This window comes from Plectropomus leopardus, chromosome 10, assembly GCF_008729295.1.
Source record: "Plectropomus leopardus isolate mb chromosome 10, YSFRI_Pleo_2.0, whole genome shotgun sequence".
NCBI lineage: Eukaryota > Metazoa > Chordata > Actinopteri > Perciformes > Serranidae > Plectropomus > Plectropomus leopardus.
The window spans coordinates 17,353,824-17,381,083 of record NC_056472.1 but is presented as its reverse complement, the minus strand read 5'-3'; the positions used below and the strand labels follow the sequence as shown (position 1 = coordinate 17,381,083).

At 39.8% G+C, this 27,260-nt stretch overlaps 1 protein-coding gene across 1 annotated transcript; it reads right to left on the bottom strand.

Annotated features, from left to right (window-relative positions):
* Positions 1-2,636: 2,636 nt before the first annotated feature.
* On the bottom strand, positions 2,637-23,501 carry xirp2b (xin actin binding repeat containing 2b). The gene is made up of 9 exons (XM_042495135.1): positions 23,369-23,501; positions 19,572-19,735; positions 18,173-18,301; positions 17,439-17,528; positions 17,117-17,174; positions 16,927-17,015; positions 6,151-15,559; positions 4,304-4,434; positions 2,637-4,153 (listed from the first exon to the last, which is right to left on the bottom strand). The coding sequence occupies exons 3-8, from the start codon at positions 18,296-18,298 to the stop codon at positions 4,343-4,345; spliced, it is 9,864 nt and encodes a 3,287-aa protein (XP_042351069.1). The 5' UTR covers positions 18,299-18,301; positions 19,572-19,735; positions 23,369-23,501; the 3' UTR covers positions 2,637-4,153; positions 4,304-4,342.
* Between the last annotated feature and the right edge of the window lie 3,759 nt (positions 23,502-27,260).

Here is a 27,260-nt window from a genome sequence, read left to right as displayed (position 1 = left end):
AGAAGACTTAAATGGGCTAAACAAGTCTATACTGATTATTTAAATGAAAGTTTATCCTAAAGCATGCACTCTTAAAGCTTTTAAACATATGCTGGGTGGTATGGCTTTGCTCAATGGCAAATATGAGAATAAGAGCCAAAATAAGCACAAGAAAAAAATAAATATACATGAAACAACCTTTTTTTCTTTTTTTCCCCCCAGAACCCCTGATTTTTTCCCCCTTATTAGGTCAGGACATGACAGTGTGTGTTGGTGCTTCAGAGGCATAAGCAGTCACTAAGCTCTAGCTGCAGTTAGAGACAAATCCCAGTGCAGGGGCGGACTGAACCATTTGTGAGAGGGGCCTCAAAGAGCTTCCACTTTTTTTTTTTAATCTACAAAGTTCGTACTTTATAGAATACTGATTTATTCTGCAAACTTTAATGTAGTTGTTGCACTAATTTCTTAGAAAATACAAACTAAGCCACCAAAGCCACATTTTGTGAGGGCACCCTTTCCATTGGGGCTCAGGGTAATCAGTCCTACATTTCCCCTCAGTACAACACCCCTGGGTACAACTTAAAAGATGAGACATATAAATCTGCAGGTATTTAAATGCTAAATGTTAGATTCCTGTAGGTGCACTATTTCATTTTATCAATTCAAAATTATGTACTTTGTCATGAGGCAAATTATGTTTAACAGCCAGAGTTAGTCATAAAGCTCATTTCCATCTATGCTTCCTGGGCAGGAAAATATTAAAAGACAATACAGTACAATACAGACTATTAGAGCAAAACAGTTTGCAAATTTACAAACAGTACATCAAATATAAAATGTCAAACAAGATGTACATCATTGCCTCGACCGCACAATAATCTGTTCATTACGTCCCTTCCTACTTTTCTTCAGTTCACTTTTAGTGTACTTCTTTACACGTTAAAACACGAACACTATGTGGTAAGACAGGGCAATATGGACGAAATCAAATATCACAATATTTTTGACCAAATACATCAATATTGATATTGAGACAATACTGAGTAGACTATTGTTGATTTCACAAAATATTATATTGTTGATAAATAATCATTAGTAATGTGGATATAATGACTGCGTGACTAAAGGCCAATAATAGAAACTGAAGTTCAGAAAATAACATCACTTTATTGTAATGTAGCCTTTAGAACCAGAAAAACACAACACAATAATACAATATCCAAAATCTTCGATGATCATCTATGATAATATATTATAAATATATTACCCGGCTCTTATAGGTGGTCCAAGTCAGCAAACTGTGCTAAGCTTGTCCACACTGAGAAGCAGTAAGAGGATGAGTGACCACATTTGGTCATAAGCCTATTTTAGAAGTGACTATAAAATTCAATTAGAGCATGTGCTGTATCCTCTGCTGCTGTACCACACTGCATGTGTTCAAGCTGCTTTTTTTAATGCTCAGTTTTCAGTTTTTCCATACATGGAAATGGTTTCCTGGTCTGCTGTAAGCACACCTGTGGTTTGAGCCACAAAATCCCCTCCAGGGTGGGGACAGCTTCTAAAGGAGATTATAGTGAAGGTGTGAAAAGGATCTGCTGACCTGCTCCTGTCTACTTGTAGGCTGCTCCTAGACACACTCCTGATAAGCTGCGACACAAGGGGAGGCTGGGTATGATGGTAACAATGGGATGGTTTTAACAGCACCACTTTTATCAAGATGGGATGACCTAAGAGTCATGTAATACATTTATTGTAGTGTATGACCACTTTCTTCCTGACTTTGCAAGGGAAATTCCGTAGATGCGTGAAAAACTGATTTCCAGGTGTGAAATTGAGTTTTTGGACCAAGTCTATATTTTGTTTTGTACACGCACTGTAGAAATTATAATTATATAACTTGTATTAGATTAGAGAGTTCTCTTTTGGGTAAAATGTGAAGTATGTATTCTTATATACCATTTTACACTGCCACATTATGCCACCTCACCGTTCGGTTGGCAGCACGGGTGTGTGGTTTGATGACATGTTATGCATACAACTGAGGGATATTTAAATGTTGCTGTTTGCAGTTAACAGCTAACAGCTAAATTATCTGCAAACTGGAAAACAACCATTTTAGGGAGCTCCTTACTCTCAGGGCAGAGGATGAAATTAGCCACCATATAACAGGGACAGTAAATGACTGTATTTACCATCTTATGCCCTTGTTATTGCTTAATTAAAAAGCGCTGCCAACACATATGTTATATGTTACGCCAAAGGCCAATGCTGTTGTGTTATATGACATGCCCGTCACATCTCTTTTGATTCAGTGATGCCTGCATGCTATCTAAAGTCACACACTGGAGCGGCACAATGCCACTGCAGTTTGGCTTTCTGTAAAAATGCAAAGGCGGCATTAGGAAAAGACTTAGGAGTTGCTCTGTGGCACAATCTCACTGTAAAAAGGGCTAATGGCTAATAGGGTTAGTAATGATTGTAACGCCTTTTAAAAACGTGTCCATTTTTTTCAAAACTTAAGACCTCTAATACAAAAATTCAGTGAGTTATGCTGAATTTGCTAAGACAAAAAGTGATACAACCATACCCAGTCTTCCTCACTTCCTCTTTGTGTTTAATGATATAGTAACAGACTTTCAAAGAGACACATGAAACAATGAAATTCAATATTTTATTGCCCTTAGATTAGCAATAAAGAAAGTGAACCAGCCTGAAAGCATGACAGAATCAGGAATTTTCTTGTACAAAGCAAGGTATAACCATCTAATCTAAAAAATAAAATTCTTCATTGCAAAATATTTGTTGTTCAAAATAGGATATAAATGTCCAAAACAAACATGATTATCACCATGATTATTCACTTGTTTATATTATATACTTTCAATATTATAAATAAAATAATTCCAAGATGCTTTTATTAGTGGCACACCAGGTGCTAAAAAAATGTAAAAATGTTGATATGTTGAAAAATAAAAGACCTGACAGAAAGATACAACAGAGTCAATGGACTGAAACTATCACAGTCAAGCTGCATACAATAGCAAAAGAATGGAGTGAATTATCAATAAACCAATTAATTTTAGAATAAAACAAAATAGGTGAAAAAGAACCTGGGACAAATTATATTGGAAAAAAACGTCTCTCATGGATTTTTTTTTTTTACTGTGCTACCTTTAAGACCAGTGGGAATAGTATATTTTAGATTTAAAGGTGACTGAACCTCAGAAATGTAGTTTGAAACCAATAGTGAGAACAGTTTTCAACAGTTTTTTGATTCAGATCATAAATGTTTCATGATGTTTTTTTAGCCAGTTTAACTCATCTAACTATAAGGCAAATGACAATTATTGCAGTTAAAGATGATTTTTGTCAAATACTAAATGTTACATTAGTGTTACTTCTGACTGACAGAAAAACTTCACATAAAATACAAAGAATGGAAAATTACACCGTTCTTTCAAGGCACACTGCGTCACGTCTAAATTCAACACTTTTCTTTCTATCTCTCTAGTACTTACTGTTCCAGTTACAACCTGCTTTTTTATTCATGCTCCATTTACAAGTATATACAGTTTCCCTTCGCAACTTCTCTTTTCATGTTCCTTTTTAAATCACTTGACTGCATGACCTTCAACCAAACACATCCATAATTTTACCAACAGGCCAGTTCCTTCGTAGCATGTTAACATAACATTGTACCATTTATTCCCTTGTGCTTTTTGGAGTTTATTTGACTAAACTGTGTAGTTGGGTGATTTTATTTCAAAGGACACTTCTGGGAACAGCCTTTCTGTGTTGTTGTTTGGGTGACTTAGGGGAGTTGTCAGGAGGGGGCCACTGTGGTTTAGTAAGCTGAATGTCTTCCTCTATTTTAAAGGCTTTCTTCGGAGGATCAGCCTGCGGGGGCCAAACTACAGATATTTTGTTGCAGTGTGGTTTGCTCTCATCGCACATTTTTGTCTTTTCATTTTCACCAATCTGTGTTTTGTCTACTGAACTTAGGCTGCTCATGGAATATCTCCATTCAAGTTTCTCATCTGAGGGGATAGGTCCACCACTTCCTGCGGGAGGTTTCTGCCCAAGTCCATTGTCATGGCTCCCTTTGGACTTGAGGAGTTGTTTGTAATGGTGTAGACAGTAGAAGTGTCCATGGAGAGAGACGTAATTTCCTAGGCTAAGAGGAAAGAACATTCACAACAAAACGATGACATCTATTTCTTGAAACATTAAACAGTAATTAAAACACTCAGGCATTTACTAATTAATATTGCAATGTTTCATTGTTCCCATGGTGCCCGTTTATTTGAATGAACGCCACATTTACCTCAATTTATTCCTGCAGTGCTCACAGTAGAAACAGGATTTATGGTACTTTTTTTTGTCCACTATCAGAGCATCCATCGGATAAGCCCTCCTCCGACATACTGTGCAGAGCTCCGACTTCGGAACTCGAACCTGTTTGAAAGAGATAAAATGCAAATCATCTGATTTTTTTCTCGTTCATCCCATGTGAAGAGCATTTCATTTTGGCAGCCTCACAAAGCAAATACTAAAGCTTTTCTTTCTTTTTTTAAATAATGGTTTATCTTGTTAGTACAAAGCAGTGAAATAGATTACCTTTGTATTATAAAACGCATCGAATACGGTTCATTCATTTCTTCAGATAAAACCTTTACAATGGTCACAAGAGTGAATGGTTGAGTGTATTGTTCCTCAGGGCTGTATTCTACTTACATGCATGTATATATATGTATATATATATCAATGCTATGGCACTGTTTGTGAGCACTGTATATACAGACTAACATCTGGTTCAGTGCACACCCCTTGTCTCTGTTCAAGGTTGGTTGTTGCCATCTGATAGATAACTATAAAGATCATCCTTAAACAATTTCATTTACTGACGAAGACCATGTGATGTGTTTGAATCTCTAGGAGAAGACAGTAACTTGTAATCTAGCAAACCCGTCAGCAGGAGAAAATGTTGGTATTGCTTGTTTCTGTCATTCATGGATATTTTACATTTATACGTTTCATATGTATCATAAAAGTGAACTTAAGTGACGTAGTATATGAGCTGAGTTTGTCACTGGGAAGTCCAGGGGACGGTGGATGGTGAGACACCTTGGTGAGATGAACTCTGTGCAAGCTACTGTTCAAAACCAACAAATAACAAAACAGGTTGTTTTTAAGGGACACATCTCTGCATTTTAATTTTAGTATTTAAGTGTGTTTTTTGTGACCAGCTGTTTGTTTTTTTTTTTTTTACTTGAAATTGCTGTGTTTCTAGCTGGAAATGTGCCATCAAAAGTAGGTGTTTTTAGCCAAAACATTGTACAGCAATGCATTTCTGTAATATGTAAAATTAATTGTTGTCTGCAAAAAGTGGGGGAAAATAAAGAAATGTAAAATTTCAACATATCCAATTCATAACATCATACAAATGTAACATATCCATGGCGCAGAGGCATGCAATGACGACATTTAGTCTTGCAATTGGGTTTGAATCCTGAGATAAAATTTCTTTATTAAACTGCGGTTCCAAGTATCTAGAATGAACCTCGAAACAAGTAGCCTACTACTGAAACTACGCCCAGCTTTTTTATCAGCTATCCAAGCAGTGTGGCTCTATGGATGGCAATGACAGTCAGTTCGGGGGGGGTCAATCATTTGGGTCTAGACTGAAATATCTGAAGTACAAGTCTGCATATTTACATGTAATTTTGTACAGATTTTCATGGTCCCCAGAGGATGAACTGTAATCTCTCAAGTGAGGCATTAACTTTTCCTCCAGCACAATTGCCATGACATTCCCATCAGCCTCAGCTTTACTTTATGGTTTGTGCTAGTAAATGCCCTAAGTAAGTAAGTAAGTAAGTAAGTTAGTAAATGAAACGTTACCTGCTAAACATTAGTATGTAATCACTGACATTGTGAGCATGTTAGCATGCTGATTAAGCCCCAAAAAACTTCACAGAGCTGGTAACACGGCTGTAGACTCTTAGTCTTGTTACCGACACTTTATGATTTACAGAGAAGCCTCCACAATACACACAATGCACTAATGCTGCTTTTGTAACACACTACAAACAGATATTCATAGAAATCCCATCCATGCATCACAGTCCATGCCGTTAGTTTCTGTTGTTTCATGCTGTTGTCGGTCTTTACCGGAGACAATCGTTGTCTGATGTGACAGAACTTGTGATGTAGTCTCTTCAGAGATAGTGTAGCCAAGACTCTTGAAAACAGATTCACTCTCTGTCCATGTTTTGTGGAAATTACTCAGCAACTTGTCAGTAGCATCCTCATCGTAAGTTTCCGTTTGCTTCACTGCTGCTGCAGCTTTTCTTTTAACTGCATCAGCGTAGGAGAAAGGAGCCCGTTGGGTTGACACGCTCTCAGAGTGCTCGATGACAGCTGTCCTTGTTCCAGTGACCTTGTTACCGAACTCGTCAACATTTGAGAAATGTTTTGTGATTGATTTGGTTTCAGAGAAGCCTGATGGTTCTGCTGGCACAGTTTCTACCTCATTTTTCTGCGGAGGGAGGGGGGTGCTCTGCCCTGAGCCTCTCTTTGTCTCTTGAGGACTTTCCCACTTTGAAGTGTCTGCCGCTGTTTCACTCAGGCTTGACACAGTCTCCTCCTCATCCCTTTTCTCCTCTCTGAATGAGGAACTTTGCTCATCCAGTTCAAAAACATTTTTAATAGCCTGGATGTCAAAAGTTGGCATTTCCTGTTCCAGGATGTCTTCTTTCTCTTTGTCACAATCTGTGCTTTCAGCATCATTGTTAAGCCACTGCGAGAGTGGGATTAGCTCCTTTTTGATATATACTTTCTCTTCTGGTGATTCAAATTTGTTTACAAGACCATACAGGTCCGCCCTGGGAAGCTCTTCCTTCTCTTTGTTCTTATTTTCGGTCTCATACTCCTCCATGTCTGGGCCCAGGCGTTCAGGGATAGCAATGGGCTGTTTTCGCACATAGGTTTTGTTAATTTCAGCTTTTTGAGCCTCTTCAAAAAATTCTCTCTTTTCTTTGACAGATACAGATGATGGCTCTGGAATATCCGCAGCATCGATAAGATCTGGGTCATTCTGACACAATGGCATGTGGGACTGTATTTCATTTGCATTTAAACCCTCTGAAATATTAGCTTGATCCTCTTCTACATGTGCAGAATTTACATTGGCCTGCTGAGACTCCCCAGATAAACTCTTTTTGAGCTTTTCTGTCAATGTCTCTGAAGCCTCCACCAGTTGGGACTCGATTTTGATTTGCCGATGGAACGACGCAGGTGATTCCACAATCTCCGATTTCCTCTCTGAGATTTGTTGGGGAAGTAGCGGCGGTGGTGTGACGCCGCGTGACAGTTTGGCTGTTGTGTCTTTAAGACGAGCCAAATTTTCCGCTCTGTCAAAAGTGGGAGAAGGTGTGATTCTAGTGAGCCGAGATGTCGGGGTGTCACACCTGCGTGGAGGCGGTGTGGGAGGTGTGGGTGGCCTGTGCAACAGGGTAGGTGACGGAGTGACTCTCTGGGGTGAGTCGGTTCTTCGTGTGGATTCGATAGTTATGAATGTCGGTGAGGGAGAACGCATCCTCAGTAATGGCGAGGGAGCGCGAAGGTCTACAGACTTGCACTGACTCGCTTCTTCTTTCCGTCTTTCATGGGAGGTCTTCTTCTTTGTTTGGTTCTCAATTTTGGCAGAACCGATACTTATCTTGGATATTCTTGGCGTTGCCCCACCAGAGACTGCTTTCTCAGAAACTGGCTCACACTCATGCTTCTCCATCGTCTCGTTATCTTCTAGATGCATTAGTTTTGCTTCTGCAAGTTTCCTCACATGTGAAAGAATTTCTTCACCTTTCTGTGCATCACTTTCAGATCCCTCCAGTTCACTTTTTTTTTCCGGACTCATGAGCCAATCTGGGATTGTATTGAGCAGAGTCTTCACAGATTTAGAATCAACACTTTGTATCTCTGTGATGTGAGAGATTAACACTTGGACCTCTCGCCTCTGAGCTTCCTCTGTTCCTCCTGCTGTGGACTTTACCCGTTCATTTTGTTCTGACTCGCCTGTCACTGTAATTGGGACATCCTGACTTTTTTCTGGTGGTTCCTCTGTGCTCTGCGGAATAACTGTCACTTCTTTCTTCTTTTGAGATCCCTTCACTTGCTTTTGAACAGCTTTTTGTTGCTGGGAATTCTGATCATCTTTGCTTTCTGTGGTAATGACTTCTTTGTTGACTTGAATCTGATTTTCTTTTAAAGTTTGATGAATTTGAGAAACTGCAACTGTTTCCTGAGTTTGGCGGGATTTTTCATATGTTGCTGTCTTGGTTTCATCTTTCTTCGATTCTGTGGAAATCTCTTTACCTTGACCTGCCTGTCCATTCCCTTTGGACTTTTTGGACTTCTTTTTCTTCTTTGCTGGAGTCTGAGTTTCTGGTTGGCTCTCAGTTATGCTAACAGTAACAGCAGGCGCAGAGGCAGCAGCAGCAGAGGAAGTAACTTTCTTAATCCCCTGCTTTAACTCTGTCTTTACTTCTTTCGGTTCACTGATCACTTTCACCCCAGCAGCTTCTTTCACTTCCATCTTAAAACCTTCTTGTGAAATGCTCTGTTTCTCACTTTCACTTGACGTTCTTGTCTCTACTTGCTTTTCTTGCTTGTTGTTCTTTTTCACCTTTTGTTTTCCTGCTTTTCCATTTGTATTAGCAGCTGTCTTCTCAGTTTGCTGGTCAGAAACTTTCTCTTGGCCCTTGGTGGGAGAATGATCACTTTTCTTCTTGTTATCACGCTGTGGTGATTTGGACTCCTTTACATTTTTGTCTATTTTCTCAGACTGTGATTTGTTTGATTTCTCCTCTGTATGAATTTTATCAGGATGCATCTCGTCTTCATTTTTATCTTCAGACTTGTTGGGGCCCTTTGTTTTCTGATGTTTAGAGTCTTTCTTTTTATCAACTATCGTGTTTTCAGTATTTGCAACATCAGTAATTGAGGTCTGGACTTTGTCAGAGATGACAGACTGAGCAGACTGCTTGGAGGAAACAGTTTTCTGTGTAGTCATATGCATCTGTTGTGTAACAGCTGAGACAGATGAAGTCTTTTGAACAGAGACAACCTTAGAAGTCTCATTAGAGACAATTTGCTGTTTGGCAGAAGATATAACTGTTGAATCTGTGTGGATTTTGTTATGGCTAGTGATGGCATTGCTTTGGGTGGCACTTGAGACTGCAACATGCTTAGATGAGTCTGAACGAACACTCAATGCCATCTTTTCAGCTCTCTCCTTTGTGAGTTCTGATGTGTTTTTATTTGAATGCTCTGTATCGGTGGTGGAAAGCATTTCAAGAGCAGCGGTAACTGAGTCATGTATGAAAGTGGGAGTCGGAGTGGTTGGAGGTGTATTTTCCTCCTTCATCTTCCGGTACTTTCCTTCTGCTTGTATTAATGGAGTGTTAAATTTACTCATTTTCCCCCTCATGGCAGGTGGAGGGGAGGGAGGAGGGGTGAATTTCACAGGTATGTAAACTTTCTTCAGTGGTTTTGGTGACTCAGACGGTGGAGGGATTTCATATGATGCAGGTTTTGATGCATGTGTTGTTGTTATTGATTGATTTTGGCTCATTTCTTCTACTTTCTCTGATGTGACAATCTGTTGCATTTTACTAAATTCCACTTTAGGCTCCAGCTTTGGGACTGGATATAAAACTGGTGCTTTCACTTTTTTGACTGTCATTTTTTTTGCTTTTCCTGGTGAAGTATGAATTGCCTGTGCTGGCATGCTCTCCAGTTCTTGTTGAGATGGAGGAGGAGGGAGGAAGTCCTGCTCGCTGGTTAGTGGTGGTGGTGGAGGAGGAAGGTGATCCATGTCAGAATCAACAGAGGGAGGTGGAGGAGGAGGAAGGTCAGCGTCTGCCATTGGTGGAGGTGGGAGAGGCAGATCGGGCTCTTGTGGTTTTAGGAAGTAATCATCTGTTTTTACTTTGGTTTTATCTGCTTTTATCATTCCCTTTCCCTTCGACTTTAGATTGCGAAACTCTGTCTTAACTGTTTTGATGCCGTGGCTCTGGGTAATGGTTTTATGCTCCACCACAGTTGTTGAATGCTGAGCAGACTGCACCACAGAACTTGACATTGATCTAACAACTTCAGCATCATTAGAGATGGAGTGATTTTCTTTGGATGTCTCAACTGAATTAGCAGTTTTTATCTTTTGTATGTTCCTCTGTGAATCAACCTTTAGATTTTTAACTGGTGGGCTCTGCTTGACTCGAACTCTTCGGTATGATCCAAGTCTGACTTTGGGAGCTTGGCGCTGTGCTGTTTCCATCAGCGATCTAATAGTGCCTTTAACATCGCCCTTTATCACTTCTTCTTTCTCCAGCTGGGATTGCTCTTGTGTCTCGTATAATGACTTAATTGACATCTTCACATCCCCCTTTACGTCACGTTCAAGGCTTGGGCTCCTTTCCATCCTCGGTGAAGGCGGAGGCTCCATTAAGAGCTGGATCGTTCCTCTGACGTCTCCCTGAACATCTATTCCCTGTGGACACGTCCTCCTCTCACTGGAGGCATCATGCAGACTCTGCATCGCTGTGTGAATATCGCCCCTCACAATTTCTTCCTTTTCAACTTCCTTCACCGCTTGCTTTGCCAGCTCCAGAGATTTCAGTGTGGCCCTCACATCTCCAGGAACTAAATCCTCAACAACAGCTTCAACTCTGGATGTTGATGATTTCTCAAGAGACCTAAGAGCCCCTTTGATATTTCCCGGTATGATATCTGGCTTCTCCACCTCCTTGTACTGCTTTTGAGCCCTCTCCAGGCACCGCAGGGCTTTCGGTATGTTGCCTTTCACCACTTCCTCTTTCTCTATAACAACTTTCTGATTGGCTGATTCAGACAATGAATTCAAAGCAGCTCTTAAATCGCCTTTGATTATCTCCTCTTTTTGGAGTCCTTCCAATGAGAGCGTTGGCTGTGACATGAAAACTTTCACTGTGTTGTGAACATCACCAGGTATAACATCCTCCACTGTACGCTCTATTTGTGTTTGATTGCGGCCGAGGATAAGTTTAGTGCCCTTGATGTCACCTCCCACAATCTTTTCTTTTTCTGCTTTGTTAGGCAGAGTTTCATCAGGTTCAACATGGAGCTGTTTAAGATACTCGAGAGCCCCAGATTCGATGCATGTGGAGTAAAAGTTGACATTTCCCTTTTCAGCCTCATCTACCCTTATCTTTACTGCCTGATCTGTCTTGTCTGAGCTGGACAGTTTTTGAAGAGCGCTCTTTATATCCCCTTTTACAATGTCCTCTTTCTCAACATTTGCATTTTCTTGTTTATTGAGAAGAGAATATAATGTCATCTGCACGTCTCCTTTCTCGTCTTCCTGGATGAGTATTCCATGTTTTGCAGAGCCGCTCTGATCGAAAAGGTTGTTTATAGCTTCCTGAATGTCACCTCGTAATATTTCTTCCCTTTCAACACTGCTCTCTCTCTCCTGGTTGAAGAGTTGATGCACCGTAGAACTGATATTACCCTTCTCTTCCGAATCTATTACTATCTGTCTCTCCAGTCTTTCTTGTCTGTTCAGCAGGTTCATCATAATAGTCTGCAGATCTCCCCTGATGACATCCTCTCGTTGAATTTCCGGAGCTTGCTTATTCATAAGCTGGTATTTTGCCATTCTAACGTCACCTATTTCATCAGCTTCAATGAGTATTCCCTGAGACTTCACCATTTTCTGACTATAAAGTTCCTCAAGAGTTCCCTTGATGCTCTTGCCCATAATTTCAGTCTTCTCCATTTTTGTCTCGTTAAAGTCGTCCATTGGAGTTGTTTCAAAGAGCCACGTTGTTGTCTTTACATCCGCTTTGGAAATCTCCTCCTGTGATTTGATGGTTGTACCTTCGTCCTCATCTACCTCCTTAATGTGGTCAAGAGGATTTTTCTCAAAGAGCCAGACTGACTGTTTTACATCTCCCTTAGCGACCTCCTCCTTTTTAACAGTTTCAATGAGATTTTCAGAACTCATGCTTCGTATTTTGTCAATGGACTGGGTTTCGAATCTCCATTTCGCAGTCCTCACATCACCTTTTTGTATTTCACTCACATTGACTGTTCTTACAGATTCCTGCGACAGAGCGTCAGACTCAAAACGATCTTTGTTCATCCTCACGTTGCCTCCCTGAACATCATCCACAGTTTTTATGAAAACTTTCTTTTCTTCAGCAATGCTGTCAAGAGGCTGTGTCTCAAATTTCCACTTGGCAGACGTGACGTCTCCTTTTTGCACATCCTGTTGCGTGACAGATTTAATGATATAAACCTCATCTGTGTCCTTGATGGCGTCAAGAGGCTTGGTTTCAAACTTCCACCGGGTTCCAACGACATCTCCTCGTGTGACTTCTTCGCTTGTGACAGTGGTGACCTCATGGTAAAGGCCCTCTCTGTCCTGAATAGCATACAGGGGCTGATTTTCAAACATCATGGTGTAATTTCTCACATCGCCCTTCTCATCTTCATCACGGACGATTTTTTGCATACTTGTCAGCTCTGCGTCTGTCTCCCGAATTTTATCTAAGGAGCAGGTCTCAAAAATGAAACGACCTTTATCTACATCTCCTCCTTGCACATCATTCACTGTGCGGCTGCTCATAGATTCCTCCGGGCTGTCGTGTATTGTATCTATTGATTGGTTTTCAAAGAGCCATTTGCAGTTCACCACATTTCCTTTTTGTATGTCCTCTGTCTGAACTCTCTTGAGCCTTTGCATTACTTCCTCAGATGTAGAAGTCATGATATCGGATGTTTGGTTTTCAAAAATGTACTTCATCCCAGACACATCTCCAGACGCAATGTCTATCTCAGTGACGCGCTTAAAGGAGCCCCCCTCCTCCCCAGTGAGGTTCTCCAGTTTCTCCGTCTCAAAGAGAAAACATGCGGTTCTCACATCCTTTCCTTTAATGTCCTCTTGACTGACAGTGCATGTTTTCAGAATGGTCTCTGTCTCATCATGGATAGTATCGAGTGCTTGTGTCTCAAAAAGCCACGTGCAGGTTTTGACATCACCCTTTTGCACCTCTTCAGATTCATTTTCACCCTTTAACTCCGCTCTTTCATACAGGATGTCCATTGGTTTTGTCTCAAATAGCCACTTGCAGGTTTTCACATCACCCTTCATGACGTCAACATTACTACTTGACCCCACAATCTCTTCATCTTCAATATTGCTGAAGTATTTAATAGCATCAAGAGGCTGTGTTTCAAACAACCACTTCGCAGTTTTAACATCACCAGACTCTATTTCTTGTTTGGATATGCCCTTGATTACTTGGTATTTATCTATGCTTTCATCAAACTGATCGATTGGTCGTGTTTCAAACATCCACTTGCATGTTGTTACATCACCTTTTACAACCTCTTCACGGCGCACTGTTTTCACCTCGTGGTAATGCCCTGAGCTGTCTTGCATGGCATAGAAGGCAGTTGACTCAAACAGGTTTTTATTTGATTTCACAGACCCAGATGTTACTCCCTCTATGAGAATCTTTTGAGATTGATCCCTCCAGTTTAAATCTGTGCTCTCAAAGATTTGCTTGTAGTTTGAGACATCAACTTTATCGATTTCTTCCAGGTCGATCGTTCGGATGACTTCCTTCTTTTCCTGCCTGATCTGCTCCAGGGGTTGGCTTTCGAATCGCCATTTCTGATGTCTAACATCGCCCCGCTCCTCATCAAGCGCTACTGTTTTCTTCAGTTTGCCCACCTCTACAAGCTCCTTCAACTCCTCAGTTGGAACCGTTTCAAAATAATGCCTGGCTGATCTCACATTACCTGCAATAATGTCCTCTTTTGTCATGGGCTGAGAATTTGAATAATCTTTTAAAGTATCCATTGGCTGTGTCTCAAATACCCAGCAGTTCTTGCGAACATCTGCCCTGCAGCTTGTGCCATCCTCCTGTGTGAGGTCAGTCTCAACATTCACAGTGCGAGTAACCTCTTTCTTCTCATCTCTTATGTGCTCTAGAGGTTGACTCTCAAAGCGCCACTTTTGGTGCCTCACATCCCCTTTCATTTCTTCATTTACTGCTGCCTTTTGAAGTTTTCCGACCTCAGGGCTAGTTTTCCTCTCCACTTGAGGGCTGCTCTCAAAAAAGTGCCTCGCAGATCTAACATTGCCCCCGATAATTTCTTCAATAGTCTGGGGTCTCGCATTGGAGTCATCCTTCAGAGAATCCATTGGCTGGGTTTCAAACACCAAGCAGTGCTTGCGTACATCAGCTCCAATAATCTCTCTCTTGTCCATTTGTGAGCTTTCCCAGTCATCAAGAGAATCTAATGTCTTTATCTCAAACAACCACCTGCCCCAGTCCCCCTTATTGCTGTCCTCCATGGAAAGACTACACACAAGTTTCAAAGGTGTTGGTTCTCTGTTTGTCATGTCCAGCGGTTGGGTATCGAAAAGCCAACGTGAAGCAATGGAGTTCTCCAATTCACTTTCAATTTTACGTACAGACTTAACCTCCAGCATTTGGCTTGACTGTCCCATAATGATACATTTAAACTGAGTGTCAAAAGTGCTCGTAATAGTTTTAACTTCTCCCTGAATTTCCTCTAACACTGACCTCAGACTCAGCAGGTGGCTCTCATCAATGGTCTCAGTGTGGCCAAGGCCTTCCATGTACTTATCGTCAATCATGTAAATGGTAGCATTCCCATCCTCTTCTGTGAACACAACCTCTTTTGTCAAATCCTCCTCCTTATGCATTTTATTTAGAGAGTCCATTGTCTGGGTTTCAAACAACCACGCTGCAGCCCGTACATCTCCTTTATCAAATTTGTTGAATTTGTTTTTATAATCTGTGGAGTTGATATTGCGAGAACTCAGCTCATCCATCGGCTTGGTCTCAAACATCCAAGCTGTACGTCTCACATCTTTTCCAAGAATAATTTCCTGTTCGGTTATTTTGTTGTTGTCCTCATCCTCGTCAGGAATTTCATCTTTAATGGTATCCAGTGGCTTATTTTCAAACATCCAACGCATTGCCTGCACCTCCCCAGGGAGAATTTCTTCCCATTCCACGTATTCTTCATCGTTGATATCATCAGGACTACCAGCACCATCCTCATAAGTGTACTTTTGGCTCTCTAACTGGTTGCTCTCAGTTTCACTGTAATCACTGTAGTATTCCTTCTCTATATTCTTACGAACCTCAGGATGAATATGCTTGTAAAGACGTTTCAGCTCATACATACTCCTCTGCTTGAAGTAAGCCTCTTTGTTCGGTGGGTATTTGGAGGGGTTTGCCGGTTCTGGAGGATCAGGTGAGTAATGGCACGCTGGCACATTTTCATTGTCTGATGGCATTTCTAGTAAGTCTGGAGGCGGGGGTGGAAGATAGTCAGAATCCTCAGCTGGTGGGGGCGGAAAGTCCTCATAATCCATCACTTCAGCCGATGTGTCTTCTGCTGCCTCAGTACCGGATGCTTCATACACCTCATTAGTCACGGTGTTGTTTTGTGTCACATTTGAGGTCCACTTAGATCGATTGATATCACGGCCGATCTTTGTGAGGAACAAAATTGACATTTGTGGGTGAATTACTACAAATCATCAAATAAATATAAATTTTACATTTCACCTTGCTGTAATGCTTGCAGATAAAGTTTAAAAATGAGATCATAAAACATGAATAATCTTCCACAGAACAAAAACATTTCAATCCAAGGTTAATGGTACTGTGTGGAGAATGTTGCTCTCTCATTAAGCTCTCTGCAGCCACAAATCAATAAATCACTGTGATGACTCTACCTTACCTTAGTTATAATCCTTAAGATGTTCATGAAGTCAATCCCTTTTATTACTGTTCATGGATTACATTTTTAAGCAGTAGAAATTCTGTGTATTTGCATTCTGTTCACAAGGAAAAAAAGGAGCACACTCCCAACCGCAACTAAAAAACTCTTTCGGATGCACAACATAAAAAGAAATATATGACAAAATTGACTGTCAGCATACAATATTGTCCTTTTTAGATGCTTGTAAATCTTTTATCCTTTTTTGAAGTAATGTCATTGCCAGTGGTGAAGTCCGAATTATGTATGTATATGCTCCAGCCTTATTGTTTTTAATTTTATCTAAGTCATATCACCTTCACTGTTGGCTGCTCACAGTCTTAAAGCTGCATCAGAACTGTAGATCAGACCACAGCAGACTGAATTCTTCATTAAATGCACAATATTCTATTTTCTGCCAATCGGGGTCTCACAATCAAATACAATAACAAATGTCAGGGTAACAATGTCATTGCATTTAGTTTCTCCCTATAAGGATTTATTCAGTATTCATTATTTAGGAGGTTTTTACCAGGAGGAAAACTATCCACAGAAGTCTCTCCAAAACAAATGGACCAGGTGAAGTCAACTGGTAAAAGCGCTGAATAAAGCAGTTTCACGTTAAAAATCAGTGTTTCTCAGACGCTGTTTGACACAGCAGGCAAACAAATGACACAGGCTGCGTCTTTAGTTAACACCACAGATTTCTCTGGGTTTAAACAATGGTGGAAATGTTTAGGGTTAAGTATACAACTCAACAAAATATATAACGTTGGTCTAGTCATCTTTAGACATTTAATGCGAGTTTGTTTGACTTCACTGTCACCAAAAATTGGTTAGTTATTGATAATGAAAGAAGTGATTGAATAGTGTTTACTGCAACATTAATCAAACTTGCAGTTTCTACCACTAACCACAGGTGATGTCAAATCAACCAGAAATAAAATCTTAAGGATTGAAACTTTAATTAAAACACTTTATTTAAAATCTCAGATAAAACTAACCCTAAAGTATTGAAAACGTAACCGGACAGAAATATTCTGTCCGGTTACGTTTTCAATACTTTTTGACTGACTCAAGTGAAATGAAAATGTTTACCTTAATTGGTTTCTGTGGAGCAGCCTCTTCTATTGTTTTTTCAAAGCGATCTCTCAGTTCTTTTGTAGTGTAGCGGGGAAACTCCTCTTCTAACAGTGAGCACAGACACAGTATAAAGGCAGGCCTTAAATTAGTCAGGCAGTGACAGCGTATACGGCAGAGAATAAAAATATCTAAACAACATACCAACCTGTTTCATTTTGATGGTTTTCATAACTGGATGCCAAGTTATTTCCGCTGTATGACACCTAGATATTTTAAATGAGAAAAAAAAATATTAATGATAAAAAAAAAAGTGAAATGCAGAAATTGATATTTTTCCTATGGATTCTACACATTTCACATGTAATGTTTTAATCCCTCCCAAACTTGCACAGAATGCCGAACAAACATTCATTACACGAATGTGATTGATTGCAATCAGTAACATTTTGTACCCAACAAGGCAATCAAAGTGTTTAGCTCATTAGAAAAGCCTGCAGGAAGTGACAGAGACAGAAGAAGTTCAATACCATCGTTTCTTGGTTGAAATTTAGCTGCTGACTGCCTGGGACGACCTGCCTGCTGCTGCATGACATCGTCACCTCAGAGTTGGACATTTCCTGTGAAGATGAGGACAGCGGTTGTCAAACAGTGAAAAAAACAAACAAAAACACTGATAAATCTGTCAGTCTCACTTCAGCGTGTTGTTCCCCTTGCCATAGTCACAGATGTGAGTTTACTCCACAAGCCAAAGCTTAATAGAACACAACTGAATACCATGCAGAGAAGATGCTAGACCAGATTGCTCACTGCAGTTTGAAATGACTAATCACAGATGGAAGCAAGATGACAAAGAATGTGTCAAGCTGTTCACTCACACTGTACCGTGGCAAAACAAGAAATGAGACAATCTTTTCCACTGTGTTGTGAAGTTTCTGTCTACCAAATACAGCTACAATATACGTGTTATTAACGTGCCCTCAAGCAGCTGTTAGAAATGTCAAGTAATGTCTGTAACATAAACCCACACACTTTGCTACACACTTTGGTATTGGTGCAACAAGATGCAATAACAGCCTCAGTTAATATTCACAGCCTTAATTCATCTATGTTACTTGCAAATCTCTCCATACAGCCATGCCATTCTGAAGCTAAATGGAAACACGCTCAGGTCAGAAGAAATGTTACCCGTCATTTGACCACAGTCATTTCTGTCATGCTCTCGGCCTCATAAATGAATACATACAGTGTTCTACATGTGTACCTGCACAGTTCTGTGATGGAAATGGAACTGGGTTACATTGTGTGATGTTGCAGTTTGCTGGGTCTCAAATTGTTTCCTCACACTGGCAAGTCCCCCAGGCAGGGAACAGACCTCCGACTCCTCCATGACCTAATGAAGCAGGAATTATCATTAGCTGCCTCCACTTCTACATGACCTGAAATCAAACTGATGCTTAATAAGGCTATTCTGTCTGGTGTGCACGCCATCAAACGTGCTGCAGCACATGCTTTGTGTGGTGTGTGTGCTCTCACCAACCCTGTCGCCGAGAAACTGTTTAAATGTTACTAAACTGCTTTCTTAAGTACGTTGTTGTGGCAACGTAATCGCTGCCTGAATTATGATCAGAGACACATATTTCAGGTAATAAACGCTACATTCAAGTACCTCATAGGCTTTGAAGGAGGGGTTGAAAAGGATGGCAAGGTTACTTAGTGCAGCACCTTGACGGCAGAACTATATTGAAATATTGTTCTCATGAGAATGAGATGGATGCAAGTCGACAGTGACTTTTGGGCACCATAATCGAATCTTTTCATTCTTAAGTCCGAGAGGACGTTTGTGCTAAATTTGAAGAAAGTCTCTCGACATTTTCTGGAGATATTGCATTCATAAAATGAGACAGACAAGATCACAGTGACCTCTACCTTTGATCTACGGCTACCAAAATCTCATCAGTTGATGGATAACTGGACAACTGGATACCACATTGCAAGATGGTCTATTTGGTGGTCAGTAAACATTTTGCTGATAACTGAAATACTTTGTGAACATTTGACTGATATGGTCAGTATAAACATTTTGACTTGCTAGGTGCATTAATCAGCTGCATTTCCTCTTTAAGTTAATAGAAAATGTTATTTGCTCAGTATTATAGTTTTCTCAAAACGTATTTGCTGTTTTAAATCAGTTAAATATATATACAGTACATATATAAACACAATATCTAGAAGACAGGGCTGCTGTCACATACGCAAACAGAAAATCGCCAGAGCTCTTTCAAAGTAAAGCCAACAATATTTATGTTTTCTGCAACAGTCTTCTATATTCTGCCCGGTGAGGGAGTCTCATGTTTCCCCTCTATTTATATGTATATGTAAGACTGCTGACCCCTTTCCCCAGCTGCAAAACTGTCATCACCTCCAATAATACTGCATGACAACACCAACAATAATGGTGACAATACCAGCTACTGTGCCCTGAATGCCCTGCAGCAGCTTAAGACTAATCTGTACAACAGGAAAGCAAACAAACCAATATAATGACCATAGAAAGATGGCTCTTAATTACAGAAATGTTTCAGTGCAGGCAGCTCTGGCAGGTACTGTAGCTTCACGCTGTATGAGAAACAATACATATCCATGCACACAAACTTAAGTACCCCGCTGGGGATGGTGTTGTCTGCTCGCTTGGAGACAGCTGGTTGGTACACGGCCTCAAAGTTGGTCAGTGGGATGACCTCTGAGTCCACAGAGTGAATCCGGTTCCTCTGGTATATGTCTCTTTCAGGAAGTCCTGCCCTGGTTCAGCCTGCGCTGCCAGCAGCTATGGCACAAACAACTAATAAATTATACAATAAAATGCTTCTCACATGTTATTAGGTAACATTAAGAGTTAGCACACCATATTTGATTTTTTAAACGTATGCAATCAACGCACTGCTACAGGTGTCAGATCCCTTTATGTTTGTGCTGTCGTCTTGTTTTTAAAGCCAGATCATTAGTGAATACAGAGAATATAACCTCAGTTTAGGATGTTCAAGTATGTTGCAAATATCATGGCTCATATGGTGATTATCCTACATTTGTGGCTTAGTAACAAATTAATGTACGCAGCAGCAACAGTCTGTCGTTAAATACTTAAAACTTAACTTAAACATTTTTGAGTAAAATTTGTGATATTTTTCAGTTGGTAAAAATATTGACTAAGACTGCTAAATTTGAGCCACTGTAATGGTTTAAAGATGCTACCACAGTGCAGGTGGTGCTCCTGTGAATGATGCCTAGTGAGTCGTTTCAAAAACTCTACCAAGACACTAATGAAAGCAATTACTCATTTGTCTACTGATATTCAGTTACCTACAGGATGTACAGCATGTAAAATTATATATGACCGTCCAAGTGTCCAGAGTGGCAGTTATTTTATCATGATGTAAGGTGAGTTTGGTCCATCCCTCCCTTAAAGGTGCAGACACACCAAACTGACATAAAAAAAAAAAACAGGTGCAACAAATGCTGACTGTTGTGTCGTCAAATGTTTCCTGTAAAATTTGAACATGAACACACCCCAAAGAAAACGGCCAACTCAGATAACTTAACAACTTAACAACTTATCTCAGATAAGGTCTGTGTTTAACACAACCTTAAGAGACTTTGATGGTTTGTTCTACAACATAAAATATGTCAGTAAATACCTCACTTGTAAAGAGACACTTAATGAGTCTTAAAAGATGGTTGCTAAAAACAAGCTGAATGAGACAACAGAATATCATGCTAATCACAGCTTTACAGCCTTGTTATGGTAGGGATGTTGAGTCATGTGACCTTGGTGTAGTTTATTTCTGATCCAACATTTGGTTTTTACTTTGCAACAGGATTTAGGTCTCAAAAACTACTAAAATGGTGTTCATTAGTGAAGATGATCTTGCTAAACAAAACATATTAGCTCCAGAAATATTTGTTTGCCACAGAGCTTAATTTTCTACAATAATATAAAATCCTATGGAAAAATCACATACGCTTTTTGGTGAGGGAACCAGTGAATTGCTAACTTCTGGCTCGTCCCACAAGAAAACGTCATCCGTGGAGCACTCCACGAGTCAAGATGCTACTTAGCCAATTTGCACATTTACAACACAAATCGAAGGATATTTCAAAGGATATTTACCATACGACCGTTAACACAAGCAATTATGAACCAATTCTGTTAAAGAGCTCAATGGTGAAAAAAAATCTTAGCTAATATAACAAGTTTGTTTCAATCTCAAGCCCTCTTGACTTTAATTGTTTGTCTGTCATCCTTACTTCTATTTCTCCTCTTGTGTACTGACCTGAACTGCCAATCAGAGCGATTTCATTCACTGATGCTAATTCAGTATGTTGAACTGGCTGAAAGAAATTTGACAAGGCATGACTAGTGCCACTCTGCAAACACTAGAGCGACAATCGCTCACTGACAGCCTGACATTGACTAACAGCTGGCCAATTTGGTGTGTCGGGGCCCTAAGTGGAAGCATTTAGAGACAGTCAAACTGAGCTGATTTGTTTTGTCGAAAATAATCATTTTTTAAAAGTGTACCCCAATGGTTTGATGGGCCCTTGAAATTGTCACTTAGATCACATGAAGTTTTTAGGAAGAGACTCCCAATCAGCAAGTATTATGGGGTTAAGAGGATTATCCATTGTTTTCATGTGAGGCATAATTAGACTTAATGTCTGAAACTGCATCAACTAAAAGGTCCAGAACCAAAAGGAGCATTACAGTTAACCTGCAGGGTGTTGCGATCTGCTGTTAAAGACAGTCAGGGTGATTATTAACTCTTCTGTTAACAGACAGACTCTATATCCGGCCAGTTGCTGACACATCATTTTTTGTCTGTGTTTGCAAATTCAAAGTATTCACACCTCAGTTCACTTATGGATATAAATGTGCTGATGCAAATAAGAGAATAAAATATGAATACAGACTGTTTTGACATTTGAAAAAAGTACAGCGACTATCCATTACTCTGAAGAATAAAAGCATAAAGAAAAGCTTTATCTCAGCTCTTCCCCTCTGTGGTGTATTAGCACTACTTGAAGCCATGTGTTATCCAGCTCATTGTAATATCAAGAATAATGTCAGCAAAGCTGCCAGACAGGCAACGTGAGATGATATTTCACATCTTTAATATCATCCCTGACAGCAAAGGACAGGTTTCATCACTGCATATCATTTTTCAAAAACTCAATAAAGCATAGAATGAATGAAATGCCAAATCAGATCAAAACACCAAATTTCTTTTAATCAGTTCTTTGAGTTACTGATGGCTAAGAGTGATAAGCTATTTAGAAGTAAGCTGAATAGTGGGCTCATGAACCTGAAATTGTAACCCATCATTGAGGTTATTTAAATTTCATGGCAGAAAGACATTTTGGTGCATTGCACTTGTATTGCATTGCGTTGTTAGCTGCTTTCCTTTGGCATATTTATTTTGCCATGTGGGATTTATAGCTTGCAAATTCCTAAGGATGATCTATTTTAGCCTTTCTGTAAATCAGTCAGCCAATTAAAACAGATAAGGAATGTATTACACAACTCTTAAAATGAGAGAATTCAAGTTATTTACAAAACATATTTAAGGACAGATTTTGATTTTCACAGACTAACTTTATGAGGGCAATATTCTGCACTGCATTGTTTTTAAGTTAACGTCTTGATGGCACAGATTTGAAAATTATTGTGGTAAGAACTTAAAATTCTTAGCCAAAAAAAATCTGTCAACAGTCTTAAGCTATCTAATGACACGTCAGGTCAGGCTGAGAGCTCAAATAACAAGAAAGTGAAGTAATCTAGGCGCCATGTACTTGCAAAAATAAATCAAGCCTATTTTAAACTTAACCATGAAGGGTTGTGTTTCTCAGTGAAATATAGAGGAAAGCTGGTAGGTCAAGGCTTTCCATTCCAAATGCTTTTAGACGGCCTGCATTGATAACCTTGTGCTTGTGCCTTTATTTATAATTACTCTGCAGTATTAATCATCTCATGGCTTGCCTGGCGATGAGGAAGCAGAGCGACGCAACACCTAGAGGTACTGGCCTTGGTACACACAGCTCAGAACTCCATCAATTTGGAATTAGAATAAATCTAATCTCTTCTCCAGATAACATTCAGAGTTAGTTTAGCATTTTAGTCACATTTTATTTTCCAGCAAGTCTGACAAAAGATTTTCTATTTGCTTCCTGTATTTTGAGTAGTGCACTCAACATGAGGGCAATGTTAATGCATTTTCTAGTACAATCACAAATTCAGTGCCCAGCCTTTCATGTTTTTCTCTGCCAGTATTAAAAGGAGATATTATAATGTATTACATTTTTTGCACATAAAAACATAATGTAAAAAAATAAGCTTAAATCATTCACATATTTTTACAAAATTCCACTCCACTCAAACACAGCTCTCAGAGCGCTCATCACCTACCAGGCAAGGTGGATATCAAAAAATATAAAAATATGAACTCAGCACGTAAAAATCCCACTGGGAGGCCGCTGTACCGCCGGCTTGCAGGGTTGTTCCAAGCCAAAAGCAAATCCCAGTCAGCGTTGGAGACCAGCTCCAGTACTATGTGTTAACTTCTGTCCAACAAGCAGACAGTGACAGCTGATTTTATTTTAGACCCTCCGCCCACTTGCAAAAGATGGGCCTGGGGTCTGTTTTTTTTTAGAGAGCAAGGCCTTCGTGCCTCCCATGTCAAGTCCCAAGAAAATTCATATGGAAATACTTCCTGTGACTCCTCTGCAGACGGTTGTGTACTAATAAATCAGGTCAGCCCAGTTTCATCATCACAGCTTCCATCAGAGTGCATTGCATACTCCAGCAGCTGTTACCGCCTGTCATTATATGCCAAATTATGCACATACAAATTCACAACAAATACTTTGAGAATCTCTCATTATTCACTGCTTCTGTGAAACTCTCAACAGTGTGAAGGGGATGTCGGATAGGTGCGGACTCAAGTGACTGTAATTGCTGGTGAAATGTGTTGGCTGTGCGCTGTGCTTTGCTGTTGGTCTGAAATGGGGTCAGTGATGTAATGCTATTTGTTGAGGAGAGAAGGGTTAAGGGGGTCGTAAATATGCCAAGAGACACCTCAGAGTGTGGAGGAGCCAGCTCATCTTGTTTGGCCCAGCTGGAGACAGTGGCGCCAGCCTGACTCTGGTAGTGTCAGTGCTTGGAGACCAGACATGTCTGCCAGGCATCTGCATAACCCTGTTCATCCTCAGCATGTGTAACTCATACCTGCATTGCCATAGACCACCTGTTTTAAAGAGACACTCCCAAATTCCTGCTCCCGCCAAACCTCGCTGAACTAAAATTCAAAACATGATCCTGTTCCTCTGTTCTCCTGTTCATTTAAAATGTAAATTAATATAATTCATTTTTTAAAAATGTATATAACACTTTCAAAAAACAAGTTAGAAAGAGCTTTACAAACACAAAAGAAGTGAAAAAATTACCAGACAAATAATAAATAAATAGAATGAATACTTAAAACACAGTAAAAACAAATTAATTAAAATGGAAGTATAAGTGAGAAAAGGCAACAGAGACATAATTCTGAAAACCCAAGTGCATTTTTAAGAGATTTGAAAGAAGACACAAAGCCTGCCTGATCTCAGGTCGTTCCAGAGTCGTGAGGCCATGGCACCGAAGGTTCGGCCTCCTCTGGTTTTTAGCTTTGACCCAGGAATTATCAACAGACCTCCTGCCAGAGGGTCTCAAGCTGCATTCAGGCTCATGAGGCATTGGTAAGTCAGTGATATAATCAGGAGCCAACCCCAAATGTGCTTTAAAAGTAATCATTACATTTTCAGAATCAGCTCTAAAATGAACAAGTAGCCAGTGTAGAGATGCTAAAATTGATAATCCGGACTATTCTATTGGATTTTGTTGTTTCGCTACAGCATTTTGAATGAGTTTAAGTGTGGACAGGTTGAGATAAAAGTAGTCTAAGCGAGAAGTAATGTAAAAATGGATGACAGTTTCTAGATTCTCAGCAGAGAAAATAAAATATCTTCAAGATATTACAAAGATGCATAAAACACAGCTGAATGACTGACTTAACGCGTTGGTTGAAATTAAGTTTGTTATCAAAGGTAAGACCCAGTTTTCTGCACAGGATTTGAATCTCAGTGTGTGGATATCTTTGTTGGTATTTGGGACTGGAATCATAGACTGTATAAAAGAGTGGATGTTGCCACCATGGTGTAACCCATAGGCTTGTGGACTACAGTTTGGCCATCAGAGGGTTGTGCTGTGGATCTGACTGAGAATACAGAGGAACAACACTGTGGAAACAACTCGTCAGTCACAAGGCAGACACACCCTGGAGCACACATTACTTTATCGTTTGTTTTACTATACGTGGTACCATAATTTACAAAATTAACCTCACGATGTATTGAAAGTAACAAGTCAAATGTTAGTCATTAGTCCAATGAGAAGTGGGGACATTTTCTTATTGACTTCTATGTGATCAGACTTATTTTTGCAACCAGATCTTAGCCAGGAAGTTCAGATTTTAGGCAGAAGTTATCTAAAATGAATGAATCCAGAGATGGCCCTTTGAGTATGGGTTAAAATAACAGATTTAAAAAATATCAGTTATAAAGCTGAGAAACTGATAAAAGCTAAGACAAATGGAGAGTGTGAAAGAAATATTTCGTTACAGACACAAGTTGGAAAAATGTCCAGTGAACGATGATTTTATTTTAGTTAAGACATTGGTTGGGTGCTAAGTAGTGACTGACTTAAATTCTCGCAGGGTGCAAGGTGATTAATATGATCCTGGTGTTGCCCTGCCAGCATTAGAGTAATGGAAGTCACAATCATTTTTGTCTTAATGAAAGTCAAGAGCAAGAAAGCATTATGTGAAAAAAAGAAGAATCTGCACACTTGTGTCAGTGTTTCGAGGTCTCATGTTCTTTTCATGACGACCCTGCTTTATTCTGCTCAGAGCCGCTCGTCTGTGATCCATAGCAGAGTTAAGTCATGCGGTGAGGGTAGAGGGAAAGGAGATATTTAATGCTCTCTCTCTTTTTTCTCTCCCTCTACCTCTCTACATCTCAGGCTCTATTCAGAATGAACAGGTAAATTAGTGTGCTGTATAAGTCTTCAAGCTGTCAACACATTGTAATTATAATAAAGTAGAGAAAAAAGGTAAGAAAGCCAAAAGAGCGTTAGCGCTAATAAAACGTATAAAGCAAAGAGAAAATTGAAACAAAACGATAAAACACATACACACAGGATGGAACATCGCAAGATAGTTTTGTTTCTTGTCTTATTTTCAACAAATCACAAAAAAGAGCAAAACCAACAATACATTTATCTTATTAGGAAGCATTGTCTGTGTAGTTTGTAGAAACCGTGTGAACTCTGAGTTATTTTAAAGTCCATTCATCACCATTTGTCTTCTCCTAAACCCTAAACTATATCACTTCCCTTGCCCAAACCTAATCACATAACTTTATGTTTACTACGTAACGTCATTCATGGGATGTTAATTCATTCATACAAAATATTGTATGCATAAATATCGTATGAACTGTTGTTTAAAGACATGTCGACCCATTAAGTTGTCACTGTAGCCACACAGTCGTCGCTTAATTTTGTAGCTCAGTGTGCTGGAGTGAGGAGCCAAAACAAAAAACGTGCCACTGCATGACCATTACTGGAAATGACATTCTATACTGGTTATTGGTTCAACTTTGGGAACAAGGAACTGGTTTGTAATTTAAATCATAAATACAGACCGTGGGATGTTGCTCAGAAAAACAACAAAAAACAATAATTTGCAAAACAAGAATAATATACAATAAATACAGAAACAATGTCCTTAAGCAAGGCACTAAACCCCTGGCTGCTCCCTCACGAGTTGACTCAATGCCAACCAACACAAGTGTTTGGTCGAGAGCCTTAGTGTCAATTTGTAAACCTCCCTCCTCTCACAACTACCCACCCAGACTGTGGCTGTAAATATGTGAGCTCTTTGTCACAGTGCCTGATTAAATAAGAGAGAAGCCCAGAGGAGAAGCCTCTGAGCTGTTTGCATTACAACGTTTAATTAGATTCCCGAGGAAACAAAGGAAATGTCACATTCACAAAAGCTGACTGACACTTCTGCCTGACATAGTTTGTGATGCCGATACTGTAAACAAATATGGTTTTATGTCAGAGGCAATCAGGGGATTATAATGACATAATGTCAAAGCCTAATGATAGCTCTATATCTCCAATAAGGGACTGTTTGTTATTTATGAGAGGGAATAGGGGTGGGGCAAAGCAGGGACAGCATGTCAAATCATATTTACGC